This window comes from Nansenia antarctica (assembly GCF_963989245.1).
Source record: "Nansenia antarctica genome assembly, chromosome: 13".
Classification (NCBI taxonomy): domain Eukaryota; kingdom Metazoa; phylum Chordata; class Actinopteri; order Argentiniformes; family Microstomatidae; genus Nansenia; species Nansenia antarctica.
The window spans coordinates 4,272,680-4,296,123 of record NC_137683.1 but is presented as its reverse complement, the minus strand read 5'-3'; the positions used below and the strand labels follow the sequence as shown (position 1 = coordinate 4,296,123).

At 43.8% G+C, this 23,444-nt stretch overlaps 1 protein-coding gene across 1 annotated transcript in view; it reads left to right on the top strand.

The window, feature by feature from the left end:
* Window positions 1-13,966: 13,966 nt before the first annotated feature.
* Window positions 13,967-23,444, top strand: part of LOC308169792 (uncharacterized protein) — a gene marked incomplete at both ends in the record, with an annotated part of 78,112 nt that continues 68,634 nt past the window's right edge. The window contains 2 exons of the mRNA XM_080544539.1: window positions 13,967-14,028; window positions 15,676-15,857. Coding sequence (XP_080400665.1) covers window positions 13,967-14,028; window positions 15,676-15,857 — 244 coding nt within the window. The remainder of the gene's footprint in view (window positions 14,029-15,675; window positions 15,858-23,444) is intronic.

The following is a 23,444-nucleotide window of genomic DNA, read 5'->3' as shown; positions in this document are numbered from 1 at the left end:
CCGACTCGAACGCGGTTCCTCTACTCACTTCCCCAGGCAAGGAATCCTGTTCCACTTCCGACACGGACATGTCACTTGGCTCATTTGATGTATGAACAGCAGACAGGGATGAAACTGGGTCAGAGATCACACTCGTATCATACACCGGCAGAAAGTTCACCAACATCAATAGATTACGGTGGACTACCTTCTCTCGTCCAGTGACAGTGTCTTGTATCCTATATGTGTGAGTCTCAGAGTTCCTATCCACCACAGTGTATACAGTAGACTCCCAACGGTCAGCCACCTTTCTCTTTCCTCTCTCTCTCTTGTTCGCTAACAGCACACGGTCTCCGACATCAATGGTGGGCCCTTTCACTCGTCTGTTGTAGAGCTCTGTGTGACGGTGCTGTTCTTTTATGACATGTTCCTGGGCTATGACCATAGCTTCTCTCAGATCCTTCGTGAGAGACATCACATACTTGTCGTAGCTGACCACAGCTGGATCATTCAGGACTGTCCGGAAGAGTATATCGACAGGGAGACGAGGAGTACGCCCGAACATCAGATAGAAAGGTGCATAGCCAGTTGACTCATGCGCTGTGCTATTGTACATGAACGTCAGAGTTTGCAAACGCCTCGGCCAGTTGATTTTTGCCTCTGGTTCAAGCGCTCGGATCATGTTACCGAGAGTTCTATTGAAACGTTCCACACTACCGTTACCCATCGGGTGATACGGGGTTGTGTGCGACTTTCTGACACCGGAGACTCTGAGCAGCTCACTCACTAGTTGACTCTCGAAGCTAGCTCCCTGGTCGCTATGGATACGTTCTGGGAACCCAAAGACGCAGAAGAACTTGTCCCATAGAACTCTCGCCACCTGTTTGTCTGACTGATCTTTGCAGGGGAATGCCTGGGCCATTCTTGTAAAATGGTCAGTAACAACTAACACATCAACTGACTTGTTCCTTGAGTCCTCCGCTGACCAGAAATCAATGCAAACCAGCTGAAGTGGCCTGGTTGATGTGATACTCTGCAAAGGCGCCCTCGCAGCAGGTTCAACAGTCTTACTGACAATACACCGCTGGCAGTTACGGACGTAGTCTCTTACGTCTCTGTCGAGGTTGAGCCAGAAGAACCTCTGTCTGGCCAAGCCAAGACTCCTGAACTGACCTTGATGGCCGGCATGGTCATGAACACCTCTCAGAACTTCAACTTTCTTAGACTCAGGAACCACATACTGGCGGCGTTTTGACTTCACGACTTGATCCCTCGAGACTCTGTAGAGTATCCCATTGCTCACAACAAGTTTCTCCCAGTGCTTCAGGTACCTCATGACTGTGACTGATTCCTTATCTCTCTCTCTCCTGGAGGGTCTCCGATGTCTCTCCACATAGTACAAGACTCGAGAGAGAGTTCTGTCTCTGAGCTGTTCATCCCGGAGTTCCTTCTCACTGTAAGCAGGAAGTGAGTCCTGACCACCTGGGACTAACTGAGGCAAATGGTGCAAGACTGCTACAGCACGCGTTCTTGCTCCGACCTCCCACAGATCGTCATATGACTGTAGAACAACAGACACTTCATCCATCTCCATAGACTGAGCGTGGACATGCATAGGTGATGGGACACTTTGAGCGTAACTCTCTGCCTGGCGTGGAGTGTCACCACTATCATTGGACGACCGGAAGGCGTCCTGTACAGAAGCACTCGACACATCCTGGACTTCGGAGAGGAGATTCTTGTAGGGCTCTTCAAGTAATCTGTGACTGACTCTCTGCTTGACGAAAGGCACACGACTCAAGGCATCAGCGACAACATTCTGTGGGCCTGGCACGTACTTGATGTCGAAGTTATAGCTCGCTAACTTAGCCACCCATCGTTGCTCGCAGCAGTCCAGCTTGGGCTTCGTCATGATATGAGTCAATGGATTATTGTCCGTCCAAACAGTGAAATCATGCCCCTTCAACCAATGGCTGAACTTGTCACAGACACTCCACTTCAAGGCTAGGAATTCCAACCGATGGGCTGGGTAGTTTCTCTGAGACTGAGAGAGGGACTTGCTGGCGAATGCGATTGGCCTCGCTCGGTCTTCACCCTCTTGGATCTGCGACAGGACAGCACCGATGCCATCAAGGGACGCGTCCGTTGACAGCATGAAGGGACGGCTGAAGTCAGGGTGAGCCAGGACAGCCGTCTCAACCAGCGCCGTTTTCAGCTTCTGGAAAGCCTGCTCCGTTTCGGGGGTCCAGTCAGTAACATTCAACTTCCTGCTTTGTGACCTTTGTTTGGACTGTTTCACCTTCCCTTTTCTCTTCTGGCCCGTCAACAGAGAGAAGAGAGGCTTTGCAATAGCGGAGAAGCTAGGCACAAAGTGCTGGTAATAATTGATCATCCCCAAGAAAGATCTGATTCGTTTCTGTGAGGGGGTTACACCGTCCGCTTCCATCAGGTCAGCACTTGTCATCTTTGCGATGCTCTCAACTTTGCTGGGATCAGTCAACACACCGTTGTCATTAATTATGTGGCCGAGGAATTTGACGGATTTCCGGAGAAAAAAACACTTCTTGGGGGCCAATTTCAGGTTATGACCACGCAGTCTACTGAACACCATCTCCAAGCGTTCCAGAGCTGTCCTCTCATCAGGGGCATACACCAATAAATCATCCAGATAAACCAGTAAGCTCAGATAGTTCTGGTCTCCGAAAATGCTAGTCATCATACGCATGAAGCTCTGCGGGAGGCGATTATACTCATACAAGCCCATAGGTGTTGTAAAGGCAGAGTACTTTCTGTCATCCTCGTGTAGTGGCATGTTATAAAACCCTGAGGTTAGATCCATAGTACTAAACAAGGAGTTACCTCCAAGTGCAGCTAAGCAGTCGGCCTGGTGAGGGAGAGGGTGAGCATCCTTCAGGGTCCTCTTGTTCAGCCAGCGAAAGTCTGTACAGATACGGAGATCTCCGTTCTTTTTCCATACAAGAACCAACGGAGATGCATATTCACTGGTTGACTTCCTGATTATATCTTTCTCCTCCATCTCACTCAGTACTTGGCGCAACTTCTGATACTGACTGGGGGGCACTCGTCTGAATGGGAGCCGGAATGGCCTGTGATCTGAGAGGTGAATGCGATGTATGAAGCCCTTTGCCTCTCCACAATCCAGGTGATGGCGTGAGAAGATGTCCTTGTAGCGCACAACCAGGTCAGCCATCTTGCTTCTACACTGTTCAGACACGTCACAGGAGTGTATGTCGAGCCCACTCAATCCCATGTACTTCAGTTCCTCATCAACAGTGCGGGCCGCATTTTCACTGGACGGGGTTACTTGACAGCAACTGAGTAGTGGGACCTCAGCAGGTCCGGTCTCATCCATGTCCTCGAGCGCAATGCAGGAGAAGACGTCGGCCAATTTAGCATTGCGTCTTACCAAGACGGGCCTGTCGGACGAGTTGATCAGCTTCAATGGAACCCATCCGTCTCCCCACAAAGGAGTAACAACTCTGGCCACCAGAACCCCTCTTGGAGCTGAGCGACACGATGTGGGCTCTGTCATCACAGCGCTACCAGGAGACACAATAGTGGACTTAGGTAGCTTGCCCCACATCAGGTACTCCCGACCAGGCTCAAGACACACGGCTGAGTTGCACCTGACTGTGCCTATCTTGTCAGGTATGACGTCACCTCGCCAACGGTTCAGACCAGCGAGCATCGAGAGAAACTGTTCAGATTCTGGATCGCCAGCAGGACACGGCGTAGACACAGCCTTCCAGTAGCCATCACATTGCTTATACTGCCGGAGGATATATTTAATAACATTGGTGCCTAGTATCAACTCATCATGCTGGCCTTCAACTACCAGAGTGGGAACCATAATCCTACAGCCATACACCTCCATTTCCACGTTGAAAGCTGACTCAGGCTTGACACGGCGACCACCACAGCCAACAAGCACCACATTTGAACTGAACTGGTTATGTTCTGTAGCAACTCCAACCTCTCTAAGCTTTCCCTCTGCCGTCTTACTCATTGTACAAGCCATAGACCCACTGTCTAGCATAGCATTCAGAGTCACTGTATTACCAACTGTCACAGGTGTGTAGAAAAGGCTGTCACTACCACCAATTGTATGCGTATTCTGATAAACAATATCTTCAGAGTTATCACTTGAGCTTTTGAGAGCTATATACACTGTCTCAGCACTAGATTCGTCCTCACAATGGGAGTTTACTTGGCGACCTATACTTCCTCCCTCTGAATACAGGCCACCTAGTTTCCCTGAGGCTGAGGTGCTCGGGACGACCTGGTGGAACACTCAACTTTTGTGTGACCTGGGGCTAAACAGACAAAGCACAGCCTCTCTGACATGCAGTGTGAGATGGTAGTGTGTCTACTGTCATCACAGACTCGGCAGGCCTTCTCACGGGCGCCACCCTGGTATCTTCCGCCACGAGGAGCACTGTCACGCTGCTGCACTTTCCCCATCATCTGCTCCAGCCTCTCCATAATGCGAGCAAGAATCCTGTCTTCAGATTGCTGAGTGTTCTGGGCCACAGCAGTCGCGGAGGAGGGGCACGGAAGCTGGCCTAAAGCATGGTCCTGGGAAGGAATGAGGGTAGAAGGCGGACACTGTGTGTGGTACACTGGACTATGGGCAGGAGCAGGGGGGTACTGGGTGGAACACTGCTCAGACACAGACTGAATCGAAGGCTCTGGATGAGACTGCACAGTGTGGAGGGCGGTGGCATGGCTCTTCAATGGCACAGAACTACCGGTCCTGCCAGAGGCTCTCAGCTCTCTCTGATAATTATCAATCTTCAACTGTATGTCTCGTGAGCTCCACTCCTCAATAGCCTTGCAATCCAGAATACGGGATAGTCCAGAGTCCGGGCAATGGCTGACAAACATCCGTGCTACCTCTTCACCCACGTTCTCCATCCTCCTACCTTGTCTGCGAAGGCCCTCACCAGCTACATCAGCTGCTTTGTTGATCCTCAACCAGTAGTCTACAGGGTTCTCATTGGGTCTGGGTAGAGTGGCATAGAAATCTGACAACGGGAGGCATGATGACACATCACTGAAGTACTTGAGAAGGATATCATAGATGAGATCAGGGTTCTGCTTCACATCAAGTGTCTGATCGCTACGCAAACCAACCCTCACGACATCCTTTGCCTTACCCATCAGCCTTGCCAGTATCTCCTCAGCCTGTTCATGCATTGGACATTTCTGCTTTCTCAGATAAGCTTTAGACATGTCAATCCAGTCCTGGACTGAACACTTATCAGAACTATCACCTCGGAACATTGGTGGTTCCCTGTCTGATTTTACATTCACAGTAACGCGCGGAACCTCCTGTCTAACAACATTAGGATCAGTTACAGGATCTGGAGGCGATGTGCAGTTGAGGTGTGCACTGCTCATACTACTTGAGTGAACTACACCAGCTGAAATTAACTTGGTTACAATGGACTCGCCAATCTGAGCACCTAGCTGACCCATCATGTCTGAAAGGTGATGAAGAGCTTCAGTGTCATTAACACTGGGTGTGGATGTGGGAGGAGCCTCCCCTGTAAACTGCCCGACAGCAGCACAACCTGGGTCCTGACTTGACCCTGTGCCTCTACCACTGTCAGTAAACAACTGGGAACACCCCACCTCCCTACTATTCAACCCACCGATGACAGCACTGTCAGAAAAGCTCTGACATGCCCCCCATGCACCCCTACCCATAGGCAACACTGGACTGGCAAAAATCTCATCATTAAAACCTGGCCTCTGAGCCATAGTGGTACAGACTTGCGTTGTGTAATATTACTGAATGAAAAAAAAAAAAAAAGTTTAAAAAAATATAAAGTTACAGCAGGACATAAAAACAAAACAATCAAAGCACTTTTTAACTGATGTAATCACAGACCTCAGACTGAATGACCATTTACTATAATACTCTGACCACACTTGATCTATCACACTAAGACCTGGCATCCACGCAGCATCCACGGAGATCGGCGTTCAGCTGATCTTGAGATCGACGTGTCACGGCACCAGTGTAACGATGGTCAAACAGGCAACCGTCTTTCAATCAATTCTTTTTATTGGCCTGCAGAGAAGACATATACAACACAATTCTTCTCTGGTCTGCAACTCTTGTGAATCCATTAAGATGGCAGCCATGTTCTGGTGCCGCTGTCATGGTGTCAGGAAAGGGAGAAAAAAAAAACACATTTTAGAAAAAGCATAAAATCATTCATTGATTTCAAGATGTCTGTGGACATCTTATTCTAATAAACATAAACATAACATACATTCTAATAAATGGACAGCACTTACATAGCGCCTTATTCCAAAGTGCTTTACAATGGCCTCTCATTCACCCATTCACACTCACATTCACACACACTAATGGAGGCGCCGGCCCGCTCATTGGGAGCAATTTAGGGTTCAGTGTCTTGCCCAAGGACACCTCGACACGTGGAAAGTCTGGGATCGAACCATCGAACCTCCAACCTTGCAATCATTAGAAGCAGGCTCTACCTCCTGAGCCACAGTCACCCACTAATAAACACTAACTGTCTCATCAGTTGCTCGGCCTTGTGAAATCTAATTTAGTATAACATACATGTGTGTTCTACCTGCTGCCCTACCATTTATTCTTGACTTATTTTCACATCAAGATTTTTTCTGTAAAATATGACATGCACTATAAATAAAGTCATTCATATTCATCATGCTCCTCTCGTCCCATTTGCTCGCTCAGATAAAAACACGTGAAAGTCAAAGCCCGTGTTAATAACCCATCGAGACAACAGAGATGTAAAACAGATTTACTTTTTTACATTTATTTTTTTAGACACAGGTCAACAGTGTGATGTCTCATCTCCAGATCTACTACTCTGGCTCCTTCCACCCTCGACCCCTCTGCCAATGCCCCCTCAGCCTCTCTCAGGGTTCCCACACATTCTGAAACATCAAATTCAAGCACTTTTCAAGGACTTTCAAGACTCAATTCCCTCAAATTCAAGGACCCTACACGGCATAGTTTGAGACAGATCTAGATGAGAATTTATATAATAGGAACTATCCACTCACAGACGATAATTAAAAAGAGAGGCATGAATGTGTGAACACTAGATGGTCTCTTGCCTTCTCTACCACAGCACAGCAAAATAATATATTGTGAAATATGTGTAGGTGTAACAGAGTTGGGAATGTATGTTTAGTTGTGGTGAATGTAGATGAGTTTCGCCGTGCTTGAGCAGCCCTGGTTGTTGTTGGAGCCCCCCTTTGGAGTTTGGGTGTACTGCAAGTCTGCGCGTTCTTTTGTCCATCTGTTGTTGCCGTACTTACGGTGGCACCAGAACATGGCTGCCATCTTAATGGGTATGTGCGCATGTAAAATGCTCCTCGTTTGTATGGAGAATCTTGTAATGTAGGGTGAAAATGTTGGTGTAGTACTGTGCTGTTTGTTTTTACATGTATTGTGATGTATTGTGATGATGTGAAACAGAACATTTATTGTATGTTATTTTGAACGCGCAGATTCACAAGAGTTGCAGACCAGAGAAGAATTGTGTTTCTATATGTCTTCTCTGCAGGTATGTTGCTCCACATGTTGTTTGTAATTGTTATTTGTAATGTTTGAGGGAAATTTGTGTTCTTTCTGTAAACAAATTATCCTGATGTGAAATATACATAGACTTGATCCCTCGAGACTCTGTAGAGTATCCCATTGCTCACAACAAGTTTCTCCCAGTGCTTCAGGTACCTCATGACTGTGACTGATTCCTTATCTCTCTCTCTCCTGGAGGGTCTCCGATGTCTCTCCACATAGTACAAGACTCGAGAGAGAGTTCTGTCTCTGAGCTGTTCACACTGTAAGCAGGAAGTGAGTCCTGACCACCTGGGACTAACTGAGGCAAATGGTGCAAGACTGCTACAGCACGCGTTCTTGCTCCGACCTCCCACAGATCGTCATATGACTGTAGAACAACAGACACTTCATCCATCTCCATAGACTGAGCGTGGACATGCATAGGTGATGGGACACTTTGAGCGTAACTCCCCTGCCGCTTGCCAAAAGCTGCCGGGGGTGCGGCCTAACGCGTCACGACCAGCGGGCACGCGCACGCGTCACGACCAGCTGGCGACTGTGACGCGTCAGTCTAGTGTTTTTGAAACCTCCGTTTTGACAGCCCATTAGCGAAAAGCTGTAATTTGCCTCTACAAGTGTTAATATGTCATTTTATGAAGTTTTAATATGTTTTCAGGCGAGAAAGTAACCATATATATTCACAAAATGTATCCGGTTTATCAAAATAACCCGTTTATATAAAGAAAGAAACGGAGGTCTGATCAGCAGATCATTTCTCATAAAGTTGCAAACGCAATTTGAGCCCTGGACTAAGCATCCTAATATGTCATTTTATGAAGTTTTAATATGTTTTCAGGCGAGAAAGTAACCATATATATTCACAAAATGTATCCGGTTTATCAAAATAACCCGTTTATATATGATCTGACGGTTTTTTCCCCACTTCTGAGAGCAGACAACACATTGGGTTGTGTCAGCAGATTAACGTAAATGCAAGTGTGCATAGCGCACACACACACACACACACACACACACACACACACACACACACACACACACACACACACACACACACACAGAGGAAATCTCTGTTTAAACTGACGGCTGATCCTAAATTTCGTTGTTTGGTACCTGTACTGTAGCAATGACAAATAAAGTCCATTCCGAAAGGTGACAGGGCTTAATCAATGAAACGTTCACTATTGAAGTTGAGAGCTGGTTCAAAATGGGCCAGTAGGCAGTATGATAATATACTTAATGCCCTTGTATTGAACCCTACAGTACACTAAGCACTCACTAACCAGGTTGTGTGCGAAGGCATGCTTCTGCTACAACAGCGAGAGCTTACTGATGCTAAAACTGAGGCTAATCTGGAAGAGGCTGTGGATGGGGACAGGGTGGGGTTTACACTGATAGTAAAGCTGCTTTAGTAGCAGCAACTGACTGTGTTGTGAAGCCTTTCGGCTCCAGCTGTCATGGACATGTCACCAGTCACCAGGGAAGTGCATGGCACAGGCCATCTGGCCATCAGTGAGCAGGAGATATCAATTTATCCATCGTCATGGTCTTCGGCCTCACAGTACAGATATGTGTGTGTTGACATTATTGGGTCAAGAAAACAAATCATAAAGCCTTTTTTTAAATGTATTATTCATATGTGCAAGAACGTGTGGCATCACAGTTAATGTGAACCTTTTAAAAACATTTTGGGGATAACGCATTATCTCTGCATTACCCTTCTGTTCATCCATAATCCATCATAAGACTTACTATAAGTAATCATAGCAGTTCACAGGGTCCATAAAACAACCATTGTTAATGCATCAATTATCACATCTTTTAGATCTGTGAATGGGTCATTTCCCGGTTAGCTGGCTGCTCTACCCCACATACCCCACATGTGTACAGCTGTGCTACTTCCTTCCCCATATGATCTCATTCTCCAGATAAAGGATATGAGCTCTCACCATCTCACCATCACCTCCCAGTGGTCACATCTGGAAGCCACCCTGGAGCAAACGTCGAGCCTGGGACGTCTCCGTCAGGGAGAAGACCAGGATCGCATTTTGGCTCTTCTTATCTCTATTGAATGAGGAGGACTATCGCCTCTCGTCCACAAAGTGATCAAACATGCAGGCCTATGAACTACAGTCAAGCACATTATGTATTAGTGGGGTGAGCTGATTGAGGTATGGATAGTACAGTCAATTACAGTTCAAGCCCCCCTCTCTAAGCCCACTCTCTCATCCAAACCCCCTTCCACACACACACACACACACACACACACACACACACACACACACACACACACAACACACCACTACCACAGTTCTACATCCTGTTTGATTCCATCTTTTTCAGTGTACTGTACCACACCATCAGCCCACTGCCTCCAGGCCGACAGCACCCATGAGCTCCCCCAGCGAAGAGGAAGAGGAGGGTTCTTTAGGAGAGAAGAGGAGGCTTCTTTAGGAGAGATTCTGGAAGAGAAGCAGGCACTCACGCTCCTCCAAACGATCATGTTAAATTCCATTGATGAGACACACGTGTTCATTCATGCACTCTGTTGATAAGTTTCCTCTATCTGTTTCTATGGGGTCTAAGTGCATTTTACTCTGAGCAGGATTTCTTTTTGGAGGGGAAATCAGTCTTACTACAGGGTTTGATCTCAGTGTGATACCCACAAAAATGTCCTTTTTCAGTTGCTCAACTCACTAAATGTTGGTGTCTGTGTGTGCGTGCGTGCGTGCGTGAGAGAGAGAGATGACATGACATCCACTAAAACTATTAATTGGAGATACTTACTACTGTATATAACATCATTTCAGTGTAGTCTATTCCCATTGCAAATTATGTGCTTTATTTTCTAAATTTGAAATTGAAGTCGAAAACATCCTCAGTTCATGTGGGGAAGACACAAAACAGTCAAACGCAGTACAAGATGACGTCACATTTTAATTAAGGTTTTCACTGTCAGTTTAAACATTGACTAATCTGTGGCCAACAATACCTATACAAATTACGTGAATCAAAATACAATATAAAACATTTTATAGGCGTGACAGTACTTTTTGAACATACAAACGTACTGTAAATAATAATTTGATATGTAACTATTCAGCACCAATGGCATTTCAACAGACCGACTTTTTGTCCAGTATCAAGCAAAAGCTGTTCGTCAAGGCTTGTGGGAGCAAATCATCTCATCCGTTTATGTTAATAAGGGTATACACCCCAAAGATTAACCTTTACCAGCATCTGGTAGCGAGAAAATGACTAGACGACCGCCAAATGAACTCGACGGGTTGGATTTGCTCTAGTTCAGAAGGACGCTCTATCCATTATGGCTACAGTGAGATCTTATCTTATACAGTGATATCTTATCTTATACAGTGATATCTTATCTTATACAGTGATATCTTATCTTATAGGCCTACAGTGATATCTTATCTTATACAGTGATATCTTATATATATATACAGTGATATCTTATATATATACAGTGATATCTCATCTTATACAGTGATATCTTATCTTATACAGTGATATCTTATCTTATACAGTGATATCTTATCTTATACAGTGATATCTTATCTTATACAGTGATATCTTATCTTATAGGGGAGGACGGGGTTGGTCGTCACACTTTTTACTGTCTGAAGTGTCAGGTAGTAATGGAGTGCCCTTACTCTCCTTAAGATTATTCTGTTCAGAAGATGTGGACCGTCAAATACGTGTTGTGCACTTGTGACAACCATCCCCATTGTGGGGTTGGTTGTCACACACTATGGGGTTGGTTGTCCCTATGTTATTTTAATGGATTTTTTATTTTATTTTTTAAAGATGAACATTTTCAGAACTGAATTTAAAAGTTTAATTTCAGTGAAATACATCACTTAACATCAACTTAACACATATTAACACATCTTAACATAACACCAACAATAAAACATTTTTTTTTTATCTTTAGGCCTATAACACATGTGACAAGCAACCCCAAATAGAATGTGACGACCAACCCCAACTGGAATTTCTTGCTAGCAACAGGGCTAACAACCATTGAACAACTAGCTAGCTAGCTAGAAACAATCTAATCTATAGCTTTCCCTTTATACTTTTTAATGGTAATAATTGTTTTGTTATAAACCCATTGTGTAAAAGCATAGAGGAAAAATAATGAAGTGCTGAATATTTACAATTTGACATGAAAAACACAAAACGTCCTCTCGCCTCAAGTTGAAGTGTCTTATATCCAGAGAAGCCATGTAGCTGAATCCTGATCTCAATTGTGAACATTTCAGTACCAATATTTCGCGACAGCGCCACCTAGTGGCCGAAATATGATGAGTGTGACAACCAACCCGTGTGACGACCAACCCCTTCCTCCCCTACAGTGATCTTATACAGTGATATCTTATCTTATACAGTGATATCTTATCTTATGCAGTGATATCTTATCTTATACAGTGATATCTTATCTTATTTAAGCAATATCACACTAGAGGGAGTGTGTTATACTGAATATCAGCACGGCTGTGATTCGGTCGTAGGTACGAGGCCGCAGGCCGAGTATGAAGACAATCACAGCCGTGCTGATATTCAGTATAACACACTCCCTCGAGTGTGATATTGCTTTTATACAACAGTTCTACAGCGCAATGTATTAGTTAACAGTAATAAGTGACAACAGATTATGATTTGTTTGTTTATTTAATCATTTATTTTGGCTCCGTCAACAAAAAAATAGTTCCGCAACTGGACTGTTGCCTAGTAACCTGAACACAAACATTTGCAGGCTAGCTACTTTGATATTAACGGTCATTTCGGAGTGATACATATAGTTGAAAGTCCCAGTGCTGTTATACTGTATATCAGCACTCATGGAATGCCTCTTGTCCAATCAAATTACTTGGTCGGAACTAACTGTTGTATAAACGGTGATATCTTATCTTATACAGTGATATCTTATCTTATACAGTGATATATTATCTTATACAGTGATATCTTATCTTATACAGTGATATCTTATCTTATGCAGTGATATCTTATCTTATACAGTGATATCTTATCTTATACAGTGAGATCTTATCCGCGTCTACCACCGACCGCAGCGAAACATTCGCACTTGTTTAGAACAGAAACACACCAGACAACAACCAGCCGACATGCGTCAGAACTCAGACTAGGGTCCAAACAGTCTATGGGCAAACTCTCTTTCATATCCGTAATTAGCAAATATGTTTAAAAAAAATATCCAAACACACATTGACCTGGGAGAGAGATATAATATCCAGCTTGAGACAAGATTTCACGAATCCCAATCAACTCCATTGAAGTCCCCAAGCATATTTGGTGGCAATAGGTTTTTCCTAAACAGATCTGCTTCCTCAAAATATCCTTTCCATTTCGGACGTCAAACCAGTTGAGACTCCCAGCAAAGTTCGGCTACATAGGAGATACTACACACTGTAGTGTGGTGCCTCGCGTGTGATCCCTCCCCTTGCTCTGCTCCCAAATACGTGTGTGTGTGTGTGTGTGTGTGTGTGTGTGTGTGTGTGTGTGTGTGTGTGTGTGTGTGTGTGTGTGTGTGTGTGTGTGTGTGTGTGTGTGTGTGTGTGTGTGTGTGTGTGTGTGTGTGTGTGTGTGTGTGTGTGTTGAGAAAGAGAGCGATGTGTGTGCGCGCGCAGTCTGTTTGTGAGGCAGAGAGTTGCGTGCGAAGAGCCGACATGTCATTCAGAGGAACCCGCCACCTGAGGAAGTGAAGGCGACTCAACTATAAAACACCAACCACATCTGCCTCGAGCATTGCAAACTGATGGAAACATCACTTCAGAGCTTTGGTTCGTTCCTGAGGAATAACTGTTGTCCATTTAGAGTGCATACATATTTCTTATAATATCTCCATTCAATTGAATGTCACAACTAGCTCTATACTGGAATTAAGTAATATTCCCACTGCATCTTGGTAAGTGTTTTGATTTTGTTATCTAATTTTTCTAGTTAAATCATTTTTGTAAATGATATTAAAAGTTGTATTATACAATGTATTACTGTATTTGATGTGGGTAGTTACTAGAGCGAGATGCAGGGCTTTGCCTTTTGACTAGGACATTTGAGTCACCGATGTAAACAAAATATTGAATTTGAATTTGAAATTGTTTATGGCATATCTTTTATCCTTTATACGTATACTTTTGTTGATTGATAGTGGGTTATTGCATGAATCATATTCCCGTACTCTGACATAGCATTCGTCATAGCATCACTAAATAGCCTAACAATAGCCTTTTTCTATGAGTTACACTATGGACTAGGATGTGTTTACTATAATGATACTCTGATCACATGGACGCTCATCTCTGCTGCAGCGCACCTGTCCCCTGCACGGAGCGCCAGGCCATGATCCCTCCGGGAGACTGCATGTATGCTGGCAGGAAGAGGAGGAAGCCTGTCCAGAAACAGTTAAGAATCATTCTATTTTCTTCACAAAAATCAATATAACGCATATATGCAATAACACAATAACGCATTCTACCAAAGTCAAGTTATTTTACTATTTTATTGACATCTCTCTCTAACTTCTGACGTTTGGGGAAACGTTCTCAGGCTGCAAAAAAAGACTACTGCAAATGATAACATATTGTGTACTTAACATCTTTGGTAGATATATTCCATGTTGGTGTTGTTTTAAATATATTACTAGCCAAACAAACACACATTACTGTCAAAATGTGTAATTTAAAGTGCATAAATGTCTTACAAATGGTTTTGTTTTCACTATTGTTCATGGAATGGGATATCTATTTACTCAATGACATCAATAATCAGGCTTCATGGTTATAATTCATATTAGTTTAACATTTCATAGTGGATATTGACAGATTTTGTAGATTTTAGATTTGTATTCATAATATTATATTTCTGCTGTGAATATGCATTCCACAATAATGTTGAGATTACTTTAGCAGGGTACATATACACTTGGATCCAAGTGTTTGTCTCTGAGAAAATAAACATAATCATTGAAAACTAAACGGATCCATGTGCAATTATGCACTTCAGCAGAGGAGGTTGGACTTCACAGGTTTGATTGAACAAAGCTGCAGTTTCTGTAGAATTTAGTGGAAAATATCAACCACTGATATTCCTTAATTCAATAATTCAGCTGGCACAGCGTCTGTGTGACCAGGACAGATGCAGGGAGCAGATTCAGCAGGGCTGGGCACCTGTTGCAGCCATAGAGAGATGCCTGCAGCGGCACCAGGGAGAGAGCAGTCAGCACAAGATTTGAGTCAGCAGACAGGCATGGGTGTTGCCTTTAGCCTGCCTTACTGGATCTGTGAAAACTGTGTGCTCTGTGTATGTGTCAGCTGTGCCAGTGAAGGTTGAAGGAGAGTGATTACAACTCTATGTTATATCTTTGAGAAGGATTGATCAGAGCTAGTTGTTCTGCCAGGGCTGACGCCCTGTGTGTCTACACTGTAGCATATCATCACCTTCTTAAAATAATGGCTTAAGTCATATTTTCAAGTTTTGAGAAAAACAGAATAAACTGAACCAAATATAGAATATATGATATTTAGGCAAAAACATAATTTTCCTAAAAAATGACATAAGCCATTATTTTAAGAAGCTGATGATATTTGCCTATTCGACTTCTAGAAATTGGTACACACTGCAGTATACCTACACACCATACCACTACACACCCTTGTAGACCTTAAACCCTACATCACCCTACCTCGTCTCTCATGTTTATCTTTGTTCAGTGAGGTTAACGACACAAGAGTGTTTCTTTTATTTAAGTAAACCTGCTTCAACACTGCCACGATATCAGGAACTGAGAAACACTTGAAAATCCCAAGCATAGTTTTTGAGTTCTAACATTATCAGGTACTAAACTGTGTGTATTGAGTTCTAACATGATCAGGTACTAAACTGCGTGTATTGAGTTCTAACATGATCAGATACTAAACTGTATGTATTGAGTTCTAACATGATCAGGTACTAAACTGCGTGTATTGAGTTCTAACATAATCAGATACTAAACTGTGTGTATTGAGTTCTAACATGATCAGGTACTAAACTGCGTGTATTGTGTCCGTCAGGAAACCGGCGGCGGTGACTGAGAAGACAAACCCTTCCAAGAGGCACCGGGACCGTCTGAACGCTGAGCTGGACCGGCTGGCCAGCCTGCTGCCCTTCTCCCCAGACATCATCTCCAAGCTGGATAAACTCTCCGTGCTCCGCCTCAGTGTGTCCTACCTCAGAGTCAAGAGCTTCTTCACAGGTAAGACCCCCCTGTCATGTAGTAGTGGAGACCCGTACCCCTGTCATGTAGTAGTGGAGACCCGTACCCCTGTCATGTAGTAGTGGAGACCCGTACCCCTGTCATGTAGTAGTGGAGACCCGTACCCCTGTCATGTAGTAGTGGAGACCCGTACCCCTGTCATGTAGTAGTGGAGACCCGTACCCCTGTCATGTAGTAGTGGAGACCCGTACGACCCCTGTCATGTGGTAGTGTCATGTGGTGTGTCTTATTTGCGTGCGTGCAAGTGTGATTGTTTCAAACTATTTGTACGTCATACTCTAGTTAGGGTGTTGATGATGGACCTACAGCATATGCATGTTACACAACGTGCATGACAAGCACTGTTACTTATACCCTCATGTTCAAAACACTCTGTTCATCTTGTTATCCTCCAGTACCCTGTTAGCGTTTTGTGACAGATACGGCCACTTTAACACTCAGCAGTCCTAGAAGGACTGTGACCTTTCACTGAAGGCTTCATGAATAACACTTCTTCTGGCTCAGTCAGTACCATGCTATCTCTCAAAAAATGCTTGAATTGAAAAGGTATTGAATTATTGCACAGTACTGTAGCTGCGACTGCAATTGTTCCATATTCTCACATTGGTCAACACTTCTCTCTCTTACAACTACTTCTTATGGTGTTTCTCTCTTTCTATTTCTCTCTCTCTCTCTTTCTCTTTCTCTCTCCTACTCCTCTACTCATGTGCTCTCACACCTGAGTTGTCTCCTTTCTAGGACTTGACTATTTTTATGCTCTGGATTTGAGTAGTGAATTACATTGTGTCACGCCAGGAGAATCTGTCCAACAATCTGGAATACTTTAGAGCGGGATAGCGGCTGTCATCTAGAAGATGACCAGATAATGTTCCTCTCTCTTGGTTAAGTCATTACATTCTTAACCAACTCTTTTGGTCTGCAGCATTCAAACAACAGGCCAGTACATCCCCGCAACATCTATCATATTTGTGTTCTGTCTGTCTGGCTTGATTCTCTCTCTAATCCCCATGTTGCTCCCTCATCCACTGAGCACTCAAATATTTATAGGGCACTTCAGAAAAAGACCGGAAACCATTTTGCGGTGAGCGGCCTCCATGGCACTGTTGTCAAAACAGAGCAGCTGGATAAAAGGGCGCCTAAGTTGGACCTGGCTTTTAAAAGCATATCACTCCCACCTGTCAATTCTTTACTATTAACAGAGACTCTACCTGCAAAGTACAGGGGGCATACAAGGGTAATACATGAAGGCCTACTGCCCCTAACACACCCTCACCCCCAACCACTCTATCCCTTGTGTGTCGAAGTGGATCCTCCCTCACGGTATTAATTGACCAGTCTCAACAGCTGAATTAGCTATTATTTTAAAGATGTCATGTGGTTGGGCAGTGCAGAGCTTTACCTGTGGCATGGAGTGGCTGGTGGAGAGGGGAGGACAGGTACAGTATACTGTTGAGATGCAGGTGATCATTACACTGATTCTGAAGCTCATAATACAAATTGTCAGTAAAATATCACAGTCATCGAAACAATCATAAGCTTCATAACAGAGTTGTACTGACACAGTCTTCTGTCGCTCTGTCACACCCCCTGAGCCCTGAACTCTCTCGATCCTACTCATCCCCTGCCTCGCATGTACACACACACACACACACACACACGCACACACACACACGCACACACGCGTCGAAGCACATTAGTCTTAGCAAAAGAGCAGCATCATATCCATCACACAGGTTACAGGTGTTAATTAGAGGGTTAAAGGCATCACTCTGAGATGAAGGAGGATGTGGGTTTAGTCACAGAGGAAAGTGGGGAGCACCTTAGAGGAAAGGAGGGAGGGACACCTTAGAGCAGTCGTGTCAAAGTCAAATACACAGGGGGCCAAAATAAAAAAAATGGTACAAGTGGAGGGCCGGGCTGGTTCAATGTTTATTAAAACTCGCAATTATTGCACATATTGAACCAATACCAATAACACAGCCTATATTGCACTTAACATTCATAATTAAATTAGCCTAATTAAAACATAAATAAAATCAGTTGCAATATTTTCTCAAGGCTCTTTCAGTAATAAATTGAAAACATATTTTTTTTTGCCTTCTTTTTTTTAACAGGTAAACAGCAAAATCAACATTTCCTTCAAAGCTCAATGGCAAGATAAATGCAAAAATGAAACAGCATGCATTAAAAACAAATCAGTGTGCTGCTCTGATCCTCACCAATGACTGTCTTTTATAATAAAATTAGAAAAGTAAGTGCAAACTTGCTGACATACTCGGAGTTTCATTAGAGCAAAAGGCAGGGCTCGACATTGCGACTGTTTTGGTCGCATTTGCGAGTGAATATTTCTGTGCGACTTGGAAATACATTCAATAGCACCAGTGCGACTAAAATACTGAACTACTCTCATGCGCAGTGTACATACAACTCTTATACCTTCTGTAAGCCTTTGTTCTGTGTTCATATTCTTGTATTTGTCTTTCTGTGCGTCTGTGTGTTTCGTTGATGTTTAATAGTGCCTTCTTAAGTTATATTCTTTCATAACAGACACGCTGTCTCCACACACAAGACACATAGGCTTTCCTTTTACTTCTTTTCTTACTTTTTGCCTCCCACCTGTCTTGAAACCCCCTGTTTTCAGCGTCTACCTTTCTTTTTGCCATTTTGGGGGAGAGGGAGATGAAAATTGACGGCGATGTTTAGGCCTCCACTGTCACTGTGCTGCTGCTGCTCATGACTAGTACTGAAGTGAAGAGAAGACGCGTGGTCGCGCTCGCTCGCGGGCACTCGGTACGCGCCAATGCACTCGCAGTGCATCTTGGGACTTGTAGTATTATGGTGCTGCGGGCACAGAATACTGCGGGCCGGTTTTAATAGTAATTAAATATCAAGAGAGAACTCATTCACGGGCCTGATCTGGCCCGCGGGCCTTGACTTTGACACATGTGCCTTAGAGGAAAGGGAGGAGCCCCTTAGAGGAAAGGGAGGAGCCCCTTAGAGGAAAGGGAGGAGCACCTTAGAGGAAAGGAGGAGCACCTTAGAGGAAAGGAGGAGCACCTTAGAGGAAAGGGAGGAGCACCTTAGAGGAAAGGGAGGGACACCTTAGAGGAAAGGGAGGAGCACCTTAGAGGAAAGGGAGGGACACCTTAGAGGAAAGGGAGGAGCACCTTAGAGGAAAGGGAGGAGCACCTTAGAGGAAAGGAAGGGACACCTTAGAGGAAAGGGAGGAGCACCTTAGAGGAAAGGAGGGAGGGACACCTTAGAGGAAAGGGAGGAGCACCTTAGAGGAAAGGGAGGGACACCTTAGAGGAAAGGGAGGAGCACCTTAGAGGAAAGGGAGGAGCACCTTAGAGGAAAGGAGGAGCACCTTAGAGGAAAGGGAGGAGCACCTTAGAGGAAAGGGAGGAGCACCTTAGAGGAAAGGGAGGAGCACCTTAGAGGAAAGGGAGGAGCACCTTAGAGGAAAGGGGGGGCACCTTAGAGGAAAGGGGGGGCACCTTTCCCATGGCACACAGTCTTAGCAACTGAGAGGAATGCTGACCTAACCTCAGTGTACTTTGAGCTTGAGTTCATGGTGGGGTAGTCATCATAATAGTGACCTGTTGCTCTCCTGTCTGACAGAGGTGAGCAGGTCAGAGTACCCTGAATGCTTATTTAATAAGATCAATTACAGCACAGCTTTAATGATTTGTCGTCCTCAGTCACTGGATCGAATGTTCATCTGGATTCATTTGGTACTCTCTCATGTTTGAGAGAACAGAAATAGAACCACTCAGACCAAAACAATACAACACTGTATATCAGAGTATAATGTTGTTTCTAGTTTTCTAGGGGCGGCTGTGGTGCAGGAGGTAGAGCCACCGTCTAATGATCGCAAGGTTGGCAGATCGGCGGTTCGAGCCCCGGCTGGCCACATGTCGAAGTGTCCTTGGGCAAGACACTGAACCCCAAATTGCTCCCAGTGAGCGGGCCGGCGCCTTGCATGGTAGCTTGCCGCCATTGGTGTGTGAATGTGTGTGTGAATGTGTGAATGAGAGGCCGTTGTAAAGCGCTTTGGATAAAGGCGCTATATAAGTGCAGTCCATAGTTTGCACAATAAGAACAGAGGAGTGCAATCTTCCTCATCACCACTAGGGGGACTGTGTGGTAGGCCATAGAGGCACATGGGGGAGAGGAGAGAAGGGTTCATACATGGGAAAAAAAAGACAGCAAACAAAAACAATGGATCAGGTGTCTGGTGTTGGCTGGATCAGGAGAAGATGACTGATATGTGATATATATATATATATATATATATATATATATATATATATATATATATGTGTGTGTGATATATATATATATATATATACAGTATATACAGTATGTGTGTGATATATATATATATATATATATATATATATATATATATATATATATATATATATATGTGTGTGTGTGATAGATATATATATATATATATATATATATATATATATGTGTGTGTGATAGTCTATGTGTGATATATATATATATATATATATATATATATATATATATATATATATATGTATATGTGTGTGTGATAGTCGCTAACTAAGTGAGTTCTATTGGGTGGAGTGGAACACGGTGTACTACAGAGTATGCAAATCTAAGGCCTCTCCAAGGCTATATTCGTCTGAACTTGAAAACATTTTTTTTTTTTAAATGATAAGGATTGACAGATTTTTTCCTGAAGCTAAATGAATCCCATAGATAAGTTAAGTGATGTTAATTGCGTATTAGTGACCTATTCATTACGAATTAGCTTTAGTACTGATAATGTTTTAGTGAATAATATTTTTGTGCATATGATAATTGGCAGGGGTGCACATAACTTTTTGGGGCCAGTGCTCAGAGGAGCACCTAGGGATGCTGCTTGGTGCTCCCCGAGCTCGCGAGTCACGACCCGTCCCACAGGATGGATGAAAAAGGGATACATGGATAGCTTATTATATTAGCAAAACGACATTTGTTCATTAATAAAGATGAACGAACAAATGATTGTGTGCAAAACAAAAGAAACAAATGCAAAATCAAATGACTGCTCTTTAAGCATGAACGTCTGTCAGACTCCTTTAAACACAATGAAATCAACTGACATCTCTTTAAGCACTAACTGAATGTCTGTTCTTTAAACACACTGAAATAAACGGACATCTCTTTAAGCACTAACTGAATGTCTGTTCTTTAAACACAATGAAATCAACTGACATCTCTTTAAGCACTGCTCTGTTCTGTAAACACTGAAATCAACTTTTCAACAAAAAGTTACAGCCTAAGCATTTATTTATGCTACAAGCTTAATCATCATCATCACTGCTCTCTTGACTGCTGTTAATACTGTCCTCAATTTCAACCATGGTAGAGGATGTTGTAGGCTATCACTTTAAATAGCTCATTATTTTGATTGTGCAACAAAGTCTTTTTTTTCTAATAGAATTCCCAACCATATCCTGGGTCAGGGGTCTAGGTGCGATAATGAAGCTGTAAAACAAACGTCTGAACGTTTGAAAGCTTCAGAGAAAAGAAACGTGAAGTCCCTTGGTGTTGTTTTTCCTTTTAGCGACGAGTCGTTCGGGACTGAATTTTCACGTGCGGCGTGATAACCGTGATAACCGTGCGATACGCGATACGCGGAATGAAAGTACGAGTTACGATACTTTCCGAATGTTTTCGTGAGGGGAGTCGCCGTGGTCGTCGTCGGTCGACTGTTGTGATGGATTACTCGTCGGGCCTTCGGCTGAGGGGACGGCAAATAGTTACTTAGTGGGGCTTGCAGTGATGCAGCAGTCAGCAGTTGGATTTTGAGGAAGTAAATTCCTCTCCCAGCGCTTCCAGCTGTTGGTGCGCAAGAGCGCGTTCATGCCGCTGATCTGCCGCGCAGCATGCATTTTGGCGACGCATGCGCACTGGCGCACCAGTTATGTGCACCCCTGATAATTGGTCACAATGTAGTACTTACTTATGTGGAGATTGTTCTTATTCTCTTTTTCAGGCCTCCTATGTATAGGGATGAACATGGATGTCTGGTATATAAATCTGTGTAAAGTGTGTTGACTTTCTATCATCTATCATGTTCAGTGCTCAGGCTCTCGAGCAGCTGTATTGTTGGAGTGCAGTAAACTACGTCAGGTCAGGGTAAAATATGGATTGCCTATGTTGGCATACTTTAGAATCCTTGTAGATTCCGATTATATTTCCTCAGTGAAGGAAGTTGTATAAAAGCCAACTGTATCTTTGCTTCTCTGTGGTCAATCATTTCTGTGCTTCAACTTTATGTAGAAGCTTTAAAATGAAGCCAGGCCTAGACCTTTACAGACCTGGAAGCAATCAAATATCAATCAACCTTTCTGCTTTCCCCATGTCTCCATGTCTCCTAGAGATACTTCCCTCTAGTACACTCATGCTGTATACCTGTGTATAGTTCTTGTAACTGTTTACTTTCTATGATAATAATACTGTTTGTGTGTGTCTGCGTGTGTGTGCGCATGTGTATGTGCGCACATGCATGTGAATTGCGTGTCAGAAGGCTACAATCTCCTCCTGTTTTATGTTAGGTCACAGCCACTGCTGTAATTAGTGACCTTGTTAAATATTTATTCTGAGGATTAAGTCGCCGTCTTCCTTTGTCTTTGTGCCAAGCGTCGCTTCTCAGTTCCCCTCGGAACAGGTTCTCGGTCTTTCAATCTCATTGCGCAGCAAAGCTCTGTAAAGTATCCAATCATACTGGAATCTGCTTACTACTATACTTCAGGAGGAATCAGCTAATTGTAGACTCAGAGCATGCGATGCCTCTTTAAATTTAACAATGAACTCAGTGACCTCAATCCCTTCATGGGGCCATATGCTGACTGTACAATAAGCGACACATTCTATAAGAGCATTATATTCATAACTGTAAATGTAATCTAAATAAACCACTGAAGACACAAAATGAAAGTCTTCAGGAGCCTCCCAGGCGGTGTCTATCCCTGCCCTGTCTGCTTTCCGTGCTCTCAGATGGGACTGGTTTTCCGTTATCAGATATTCACTCATTGGCCAGCAGCAGCCGTTTGAATTTGAGGCGCTGTGGTGAAAGTCAATAGGGCCTGTGATGAGGATCAGATGGGTTATGAGCTCAGGCCTTGGCTCTGTAATAAAGGACAGGCCCTTCTATCTGCCCAGCAAATCTAATCCATGCTTACGCTACGTTAGCTTCCGAACGCTTCAGGAGAGGAAAGGCCTATGAAGGACTACTATTGTGTAAAATACTGCTAAACATATACATATATATATATATATAAATTATGTATTTATAATTTGTATATTTTTCTTATTGAATCACTGTGAAGACAAGGCGGAAGTTTACAAGTTGCCCTTATGGTAGACCTACTGTCATTTCTCTATGACTAGTTTCGGTAATCTATAAGACTAGTAGTACACCATGTCTGTGTTCACTACTTTGCTAGTCTCCCTCCTCCTCCTTCTCCTCCTCCTCCTCCTCCTCCTCCTCCCCCTCCTCCTCCTCCTCCTCCTCCTACTCCTCCCCCTCCTCCTCCTCCTCCT